The following is a 10,141-nucleotide window of genomic DNA, read 5'->3' as shown; positions in this document are numbered from 1 at the left end:
GCTGGGTAAAATGGCAGTGCTGAGCCTCGTGTCGGAGTGAGGGGGACTCGGAGGAGAGTGGGGCGCTCTAGCCGCTCAGTCCGGCCGCCCGCCCGCTCGCCAGCCCGCTGCCGCGCAGCAGCCTCGGCCCGCGCCGCGGCCGGGGAGGGGAGGCAGGGCGCCCGGCCCGGTCCGCGCTCCGACTCTGCCTCCCGGCGCCCGGGCTGCTGCCGCGCGCCCTCCAGCCCGCCCGTCCCGGGTCCCCCTCCCCCCGCTCCCTCCCTCCCTCCCTCCCCGCCCCCTCCCCCTCGCCTCCCTCCCTCCCTCCCTCCTCCTTTCTCCGGCAGCAGAAAGCGGAGAGTCACAGCGGGGCCAGGCCCTGGGGAGCGGAGCCTCCACCGCCCCCCTCATTCCCAGGCAAGGGCTTGGGGGGAATGAGCCGGGAGAGCCGGGTCCCGAGCCTAGAGAGCCGGGAGCAGCTGAGCCGCCGGCGCCTCGGCCGCCGCCGCCTCCTCCTCCTCCGCCGCCGCCAGCCCGGAGCCTGAGCCGGCGGGGCGGGGGGGAGAGGAGCGAGCGAGCGAGCGCCGCGCAGCAGCGGAGCCCCGCGAGGCCCGCCCGGGCGGGTGGGGAGGGCAGCCCGGGGGACTCGGCCCCGGGGCGGGGTGGGAGGGGGGGAGAAGACGAAGACAGGGCCGGGTCTCTCCGCGGACGAGACAGCGGGGATCATGGCCGCGCAGGTCGCCCCCGCCGCCGCCAGCAGCCTGGGCAACCCGCCGCCGCCGCCCTCGGAGCTGAAGAAAGCGGAGCAGCAGCAGCGGGAGGAGGCGGGGGGCGAGGCGGCGGCGGCGGCAGCGGCCGAGCGCGGGGAAATGAAGGCAGCCGCCGGGCAGGAAAGCGAGGGCCCCGCCGTGGGGCCGCCGCAGCCGCTGGGAAAGGAGCTGCAGGACGGGGCCGAGAGCAATGGGGGTGGCGGCGGCGGTGGAGCCGGCGCCGGCGGCGGGCCCGGCGCGGAGCCGGACCTGAAGAACTCGAACGGGAACGCGGGCCCTAGGCCCGCCCTGAACAATAACCTCACGGAGCCGCCCGGCGGCGGCGGCGGCGGCAGCAGCGATGGGGTGGGGGCGCCTCCTCACTCAGCCGCGGCCGCCTTGCCGCCCCCAGCCTACGGCTTCGGGCAACCCTACGGCCGGAGCCCGTCTGCCGTCGCCGCCGCGGCGGCCGCCGTCTTCCACCAACAACATGGCGGACAACAAAGCCCTGGCCTGGCAGCGCTGCAGAGCGGCGGCGGCGGCGGGGGCCTGGAGCCCTACGCGGGGCCCCAGCAGAACTCGCACGACCACGGCTTCCCCAACCACCAGTACAACTCCTACTACCCCAACCGCAGCGCCTACCCCCCGCCCCCCCAGGCCTACGCGCTGAGCTCCCCGAGAGGTGGCACTCCGGGCTCCGGCGCGGCGGCGGCCGCCGGCTCCAAGCCGCCTCCCTCCTCCAGCGCCTCCGCCTCCTCGTCGTCTTCGTCCTTCGCTCAGCAGCGCTTCGGGGCCATGGGGGGAGGCGGCCCCTCAGCGGCCGGCGGGGGAACCCCCCAGCCCACCGCCACCCCCACCCTCAACCAACTGCTCACGTCGCCCAGCTCGGCCCGGGGCTACCAGGGCTACCCCGGGGGCGACTACGGCGGCGGGCCCCAGGACGGGGGCGCTGGCAAGGGCCCGGCGGACATGGCCTCGCAGTGCTGGGGGGCTGCGGCGGCGGCGGCGGCGGCGGCAGCAGCCGCCTCGGGAGGGGCCCAACAAAGGAGCCACCACGCGCCCATGAGCCCCGGGAGCAGCGGCGGCGGGGGGCAGCCGCTCGCCCGGACCCCGCAGGTACACAGCTGAGTGGGGAGGGGGCTGGGGCGAGCGGGGTCCTGGGAGTGGGTGGCGGCTGCGGGGAGCAGGCCACAGCCTTGGGCTACCCCCAGTCCGGGGCCCCCACTGCTGGGGAGCTGCCATTGTCTGGCTCTTCTCTTAAAATGGCTGCCTGTCTGCCTTCCTCTCCTTCCCTCCTTCAGCCTTTGTGTGGGGCTTTCCCTGAGGTGTATGCTCCCCTTCTCCCTCTCCCCTGGTCCCTTCGAACTCCTGGGGTCTTCAAGGGGGTGCGGGGCAGAATGTGCGGGGAAGGGCCTGGCCCGGGGTGTGGGGGGTGCTGGGGGCTCAGGTTAGGGGTGTGCAGTGCTAGGAGCTCGGGAGTTGAGTGAACAGTTCTTTGCTCACCTGCCGCTCCTCTCTGCCCGCCCTCCTGCCTTCCTCTAGGCCGTTCCCCATTTGTGCTTTCAAGGAGGGGCCCCTCGGGCTCTGGGGTACCTCGGGGGAGGGCAGGGGCCTGCTTGGGGGCAGCTAGAGGCCGGCTGCGGTTCACCCAGGGCAGCCCGGGCCATCTCCTGTCTTAGTCTCCGTCGGCCCAGTGGCCTGGGCTTCTCCCTGGAAGTGCTGGTAAACAGCTGAGTGATTGGAGTAGTAAGTGCAGATTGCTTTGGTTTGGGATTTGAATTATGGAGGTAAAATCCTTCTGTCAAAGCCAGGAGACAGTTGGTCTTAGGTTGACATCCTATCTGTGATCTGATTGGCTCCCCATCTCCTGCTCTTGGCCATTTATAATTGCCTCTGATGTAATGGTACAACAATCCTGATGAGCTCATAAACTTTTACACTCTGCTTTTCTGCCAGTGATAACCCAAACCATCGCTGCCACTATCTGCCTTTTATTCCAGAGCTGAAATTGGCTGTGACCTTGAGGAGGGAGGTTTAAGCAGCAGTACTGTATCAGCAGGAGCAGAGCCCCAGACAGGCTGCCCTTGTTACATTGTGCCGAAACAAAAGAAGAGGCAGTGGCATTTTGCTTGTACCTTGGATTTATTTTGCTTGTTATGTTTTATGCAGCCTGAAATAGATTCTGTGTTGTCAGAACAGTAGCCGAGTTTTTCTCTACAATGGGTTTGCTGTTTGTTTTGGTTTTGTGACTTTCCTGATGGTATAAATGACTTCTTTGATGGCTCTGAAGATGCATTTGTCTTGAGTAATTTTGACCCTGTTCGCTTTGCAGAATTGAAATTATTTTACTGGGCTTTTTATTGAGTGACAAATGTGAGATCTTTATGGGAGGGGGTAAGAGAAAACTTTTTTTTTTTTTTTTTTAAAGAACTGGAAGCTTTCTGAGAGAATTTCATATTAGGTTCAAGTATTCTGTTTTAAGGAAGACTGGCTTCATTTCTTTGTTTACATGTTGAATCTTGTTTACACTTTCTTTTGTTAATTGAACTTTGGGAGAGCAGCTCAATTTAAAGAGAAGCTGACATCTTTAATGATCTTGTGAGGGACTTTCTCCTAAAGGCCTGGTTTGGTGAAATTTATCATTTGTTCCCAGAATATCAGAAAGGCGAATTTTCTGTTTTGTCATTAGTCAGTTTAGAGCTTTGAAATAGAGGTCATCTAATTTTTTTCTTTGCATTTTAAGATATGTTCCACTTTTTTTTTCTATCTTCCAAGATAATAAAGATAGCACCTATAATGGTACTTGATATTTGCTTAGAAATGACACCTTTTAGGTACATTTTTATGCATTCTATTTTATTTTTATTTTGCTCTTAGTACCTCTTCATGTTCTTTCTTAAGTGTTTTAGTCAGGAATATTGGGTATTCTGTGGAATCATGTATCTTTTGAAAGAGGGGGAAAAGCTCTTCATGCCCCCAGTCCCCAGCAGTACCCAGTTGTACCTTCCTGCTGTGAGATTTTGTTCACTGATTAGCTGTGTTCCTTCCTCATCCTAGAACTGCTTTTCTCTTCTCTTGAGCTGGGAATTTTGAAAATAGCTGTGTTAAATGGCAGATTTAGAGCTCTGTGCCTTGACTCCACATTGCCTATAATGTTCTGTGTTTGGACAAGAAACGGGAATTTTAAGTGGAATTTCTGGTGCAGGAGGATAAGTTTTGTCTTAGAGAACATTCTCTTGTCTCTGGATAAGAGACGTATTACATTTCTTTCCCCTTGTGGGGAGGGAGTCTGAGCCATTTACCTTTCTTAAATTATTGGAACAAATAATTGGGGGTAAGTCAAGACTCATTTAAAAGCAAAAATTAATTTGAATTCTGCTGGTTTGGGGATATTCAGGCAAACACTTTGGTTTTTTGGGGGGGGGGTAAAACCAACTTTTGCCATAGAATGATTCTGTTTTTCAGTCATTGAATATTTGAGCACTTTTATGTGCTAGGTACTATGCTCTGTGCTGAGTAAATGGTAGAAAAATAGATGTAGTCCCCGTCTGGAAGCTTGTCTGTGCTGCCTCTGGGTGAATTTTTGGATTCACTTTTAACATCACCATACCTAACGCTTAATACAACATAGGTTCCTGTTCAATTTCAGTTCAATTGCCTACTCCTCTATGCCCAAAGAATGGGGTAGTGAGCATTCACTTGTGGAAGAGACAGTACAACTTTCAGTTTTTGTGGTAGTCCACGAAGGTTGTAGGTGGATAGATTTTGATATGAATTCCTCTTTGCTACTTAAGGGTAAAGCTCTTGTCAGACCATGAAGCCTTATTAAGCATTCTTAAATAACAGGGTCTTGCTCTGTCCCTTTCTCAGTCTTGGATTAAGACTGTTTTGCAGATAATTGATTGACACAGCTAAGGTGGTAATGTTCTCATTTGACTCTGCCTTTATGAAATAAAGATTAGCTAAGTGTTTGTATTGTGGCTCTGTCTTTTTCACAGGAGCGGGAAGATCCTAGCAGGCAAACTCTTCCTTTATTGCTTTCCATAAGTAATACTGTGTCTCAGGGTGTTGAATCCTTCTACTGCTGAAATACTTATTGTTCACCTATGCACTTGAACCTCATATGCAGTTTTTTATTTGGGATGCTTTTAGCTGTAGTACCTTGAGAGTAGTATCAGCTCATCAAAGTAAAAAATGAAGTAGAATATGTAGTCCAGGATCAAGATGGATTTGATTGTAGCAGTTTGGCCGTTAGTTCTTGCTATGGAAATATCAAATGATATTTCCGACTCCTGGGAAACAAATACAGGAATCTTGGGCTTATTATGGGAATGCCTACTGGCAGAAATTCTAGGCTGGCTAAAATACAGGACTCTTGGAGCTCTCTCAAGTAGGAGGGACTGGGAAAACCACACTGAGATGGCACTTACTTTTGAGGCTTCATGTTTCTCTACTGTCCATGAGAGAGCTAAGGGTGATGGGGGTTGGGATGGTGGCAAGAGAAGAGAAAGCAGCAGGACCAAGGTCGGCTTCTTTGTATTGGGCCCTATAAGGACTTTGCAAGGTACCTTCCTTTGTGTGTGACACAGAGTAACTGTGACAAGTGGCACCTGCTGTAATAAGATGTCTTGGATTGCATTAAACATTCATCTGTTGGATTGATTCCTGTAAGGTGTGATGTCTACAGTAGGCTTTAGCAACCAGGTTAGTGACCTTTTTTTAAAATGTGGAAATAGGCTAACAAAGTATGGTTAGGGCCCTTTCCAACCCTCCCCCCCTCCAGGGTTGTATTGATTGGCTTCAAATCCCAAAATTCTAGAAGCCACTGAACCAAGCAGAATATATGTTAAAATACGGTATTCAAAATAAATTGGCACTGAATTGTTCTTTCCTGCCGGTGAGCCGGGGTACCTCAGTCTCTAAAATGGAGTCCTGATTCCCATGGGTTTCTCCTTGTTTGGATTGACCATTATCATTACTGATGCACATTGAGCTGTGTGTGACATAGTGGTGAGGGGTAAAGAGCACAAGACTCAGGAGCAAGAGGCTTTGGTTCCACATGCAGCTCTAGATTAAGCTGTGTGATTTGGGGCAAGCCATTGACCTCAGTTTTATTTTCTCTTCATCAGTAAAGTGAAGTTGGTGGACTGCATGGTCTTCTTCCTCTCTGATGTTACACATTGGGCTGTGCTTCCATACCTGACTTATGAGGGCAACTTCGTCCTGTACATGTGCTGGTAGGGGTCTTGAGACCATCTTTCTTCCCTTGGGCCTGAAGAACTCAAGGCTGTTTTCTTCTGAGGATTTACGGGAACAAGCTCGGAACAGTTGGGTACCACAATGATGGTGGCCCTTTACAGAAAAAGCCCTCCCAGACTATTTTGCTTTGAAACTGTTTATGTTTGTCATTAATCATTCCACCTGGCTGGTGGTTAAAACACTAAACATTAATTGAAAAATTGGGCAGACTTGAAACATAGTTGCTTTAAAATCTCCAAGAGGGGATTTGGGGAGTAGGTTCAGGGTGGGGTAGGGAGTAGATATTCATAACATTAACACTCTGCTTCTCTCAGGGGGGATAGGAAGGTGGGGAGAGGTAGCTTTAAGTTCTCCAGACTCTTTGGGTGTTTGGGCAGGTCTAGGTCTGGTTTGGGCAGTTGGTTGTAATCTGAGTGCCTGAACTTGCCCTGTACGTTTTGCTGAGAGAGGAGCAAAAGTTCCTGAGACTGGAACAGGAAAAGCTAAGCATTACAGGGTCAATTTCATAGGCCTATTGCCTTTTCTCATACCTTTGGTTTTTTAAACTGCGTGGTGTGATTTGCAGGTGCTCCTGGAAATGGCTATTCTTTCTCTTCTCCAGCACACCTGAATTTCCATTCTTTCTCCTCCTGGCTTAGTAGTTTAGAAGTGTAATTTAGGCATCTTAGAAGTATGCTAGAAGGAAGCTTCCCTTTATAAAAGAGGGGAAAAGGTAGAGGAAAAGGTGTTTGATAATTCTCTGCTTGACACAGCAGCTTCTTCCTCTGTGAAGGAACCAAATGTTTCAGAGCTTTGTGTAAATACTTGCTGAGCTGTCAATATGTACCCAGGAGGTTTCTGTAGTAAGATGTAAACGGCTCTATAGAATGTTTGACAGGCAAATTAATAAACAGTTTTCAAGCAAAGATAATGCTAGTCTGTTCTCATGTGGTGGAATAAAATAACATTGGAGAAAAAGAAATGTGGATAGAAAAGGGGGTAGTACGGGGGTGTGGAGACTTGGAGATAAGGAGAGATGATCTAAAAGAGATTGGAAGTGAAAAGATGGCAGCGAAGCCTCCATGGTCCTGGCTCCAGGCTAAGTTCAGGGCACATGGAGCCCCTGTTCAAAATGGATTGCAGTTTCAGAGTGAAAATAAACAGAAGTTTGGGAAGAAGATCCTAAGTTTCAATAGTGAGGTAAGTGTGCGCCACAAGCTTGGTTTATGAGACTTTGAGTTTTAAAGCCTTGTTCTTTTGGAAAGGTTTTGTAGTTTGGTGAGATGTTTTTAGGGTTGGGTTTGCATTTTTGGAATACCAGAAAGGAGGGGAAAAAAAAGATACTGCAACTTCAGCGTCGTCCTCAGCCTCTGTTTTGCTGTGGCTCTCAGGATTATAAGCCCACTTTATGGGCTGGGTTTATTTGTATAGTTTTTACTGGACTTCTTCTGTGCATCATACATATATATGTTAAAATTAACGCTCCCAGGTTCCTGGGTTAGTACAAAGTCCAAATGTTTTGGGGACTCACTAAATCCTGCCTGAAGGGTTATATGGGTAGATTCAGTCTTTGTTTTTGAAATTGCCATTTTAGGATTAAAAACATTTCTGGGTTCCTTCAGTGAAACATTCTTTTTATAGAGGAAGAAATATTTTAGAAGTATTTTAGCTGTGTGCCTGTGGTACTCGCTTTGGTAGCCTTGTGAGATAACCAGATTTATCTTCTCAAAGTCTCTTTTTAAAAACAAAATCCACTGACTCTGACACCAGTTTTCTTCACAAGAAGTGTTTTTATAGACCAGAGTCCTGGAAGTGCTTGTTTGACTCAGCATAGTAGTAGGGAATATGAATGTCATTATGGCCCTGACCATAATTTTTTGGTTCCGCTAACTTACCAAAAGCTATCAGCTTATTTTAAAACAAAATACAAAAACTTGGGTTGACACAGACATTGGTTGCCCAGGCCTTTCTCATTGTCATGGTGGTAAGAGTAGTAGAACATCAGGCTCATTGCTGAGAGTATGATTTCTAGCTCAGGGGGTTTGGAGATTCAGATGGGAGTAGGAAATAGCCGTATGTGAACACACCAGTTAGATACTAGGAAGGGACTTAAAAGAGACAGTATCTGCTTCAGAGGAATTTCGTTTTCTTGGCAAAGCATGCTTATGTGCACACATCTGGAAAACTTGCAAAGCATGCTTATGTGCACACATCTGGAAAACTTGCAAAGCTTATAAATGGGTATAGACCAAACTAAGAGTATGAGCTGAAGGAATTCAAGAATAAGGAGCAATCAGAGTTGGGCAGGGTTAACCTGGGACAGCTTTTCAGAGGCAGTGATTCGTGAAGCTTAATGTTCAAGAGGGGGAAAGTTAAAATATTAATTTGCTTTTTCATAATGCTACCCTGAGTGCTATGGGCTTTATAGGATCCACATTACACAACCATCTCCAGACCTGTAGTTGCTTCATTCTGGTGACTTTGAGAATTTGGACTGTAACCGTAAAATTCCATGAAAGAGAGTGGCTCCAGGGTCTTAGTGGTTCTTGTGGTTATGTGGGGCCTTTAGTACAACCTGCCAAGTTCTTGGCCAGTTTCAGGGGCTCTTTTGTAGTAATTTTGGGTTTGGAAGGTTGTGTCACCTTCAGAGTTGTGTGCCCTGGACAACTCTGCAGTGACGGTGGTTCAACCTTGGTTGGAGAGCTTAGGTTTTTTTCTTTTTTTGGCAGAGTTAATCAATTTTTCTTAAACAAAATAAGAGCCATGAGGTACCTGTCCAGACACTTAGGCTGTTGCTACTTCTGAAGAGTTGGTAGCTGTGCTGAAGCTGAGTTGCTTGGATCAGACCTTATACTGAGGGTGGATGGGTGGGTAAGCCTGCACATATGCAGTTTGCCCATCTGTTCACAGAAATGGCCTTTCATATTGTTGTTGATAGGTTGGCTGTGGCCAAGAAGCTCATAAATGCTGCAAACACATGCTTATTCCTTACGGGAACCTTTGAAATGGCAGTGATTTTGGTTTCTCTTTACCCGCTGGTCCATGTGCAATGGGACCACACATGATTTCTGGCACTTTTCAAGGGCTGTAAGTGGATGCTTAACAGCTGAAGACGCATGGAGAGTCCAGTGCCAGGCTACTAGAGTGCCTTCACCTGGAAGAGAAGGCTAGGTTACACTGTTCCAGTGTACAAGTATGGAGTCTTGAATACAGATTCTAGTTCAGAAATCTCTCTTCCAACTTCTTTAGCCTTGTCATTCTGGCATTTTGCAAAGCGAGTTTCCAGTAACTCAGAATTGAGGCACAAGGGCTCATCTGCCATGGATAGCAGGTGAGTAGGGGCCTGAGATGAACTCCTTAGTCTGTCTAGGTTTTAGAGGAATCCAAGTTAGGGTGAATGTTGACTTAACTACCTTGAGTATTCCCCGAAATTGTTCCTCCCCTCATTCAAATGGGATAGAATTAGTTTTTATTGAATGTTAAAGGACATCTGAGTGAACTTTCATTTGTTTTTGTTAGTCATTTATGCATACCAGAAGATGGTCTTGGGACAGGTTGAGTCTTTGCAGTGGCTTCTGCATTTTCCAAGGGTGTACTGCAATGAGAGGTCTAATGCCAAGAATGCATTCCAACACGCTGCAGAGTAGGAAATTTGATCCCTAAAATGTTGACTTAGTGTTGGTTATGGTACATATTAGAAATCACCCAGTAATCCAGGACAGATTTTTGTCGCCCTCCAGGAAGCTAATGTTGATATGAAATACTAAGGGGCTTTGGGCACCGGGGCTATGTGCTCTGCAGGCCCAGAGTGCTGCTTAAATTGCCACCCATATGAAGAGGAAATGTGCCATGTGCTTTTTTTCCTCTTTTGCATTTGGGCTTCCTTATGGCTTCGTTGCTTCTGGGTTCCCAAGTCTGCAATGTTAGATATTAGACTTCCTCCTCCCTTGGCACAGGCACATTCATGATTTTCTGTGGCTCATCACCAGCAGCCAAGATTTTTGTATGCTTTTTCCCTCTTAAACTTGTTAGCTTTCAGCTTGCTTGTTTATAGACATCTCTGTTAAAAGGAACTCCCTGCTCAAGATCTAGCACCAGCATGACGGCAGCAGGGGAGTTTAGGGGTTGGTGTGATATCAGTCATTTAAAAACCCATTTGCTGTGTGCTTGGTGTT

At 49.4% G+C, this 10,141-nt stretch overlaps 1 protein-coding gene across 4 annotated transcripts in view; it reads left to right on the top strand.

The window, feature by feature from the left end:
• The first annotated feature begins 636 nt into the window (after nt 1-636).
• The window catches only part of ARID1A (AT-rich interaction domain 1A), a 68,897-nt gene continuing 59,392 nt past the window's right edge, over nt 637-10,141 (top strand). For 3 of the 4 annotated variants that reach the window (XM_035019399.1, XM_035019402.1, XM_035019401.1), the window contains exon 1: nt 637-1,844. In XM_035019399.1, coding sequence (XP_034875290.1) covers nt 705-1,844 — 1,140 coding nt within the window. In that variant the 5' untranslated portion in view covers nt 637-704. The remainder of the gene's footprint in view (nt 1,845-10,141) is intronic. The other variant, XM_035019400.1, reaches the window with a different exon arrangement.

Source organism: Mirounga leonina, unplaced genomic scaffold (genome assembly GCF_011800145.1).
Source record: "Mirounga leonina isolate KUSES-001 unplaced genomic scaffold, KU_Mleo_1.0 Mir_173, whole genome shotgun sequence".
Lineage (NCBI taxonomy): Eukaryota > Metazoa > Chordata > Mammalia > Carnivora > Phocidae > Mirounga > Mirounga leonina.
Note: the sequence above shows the minus strand (reverse complement) of the source record. Positions and strands in the feature narration are given on the sequence as shown.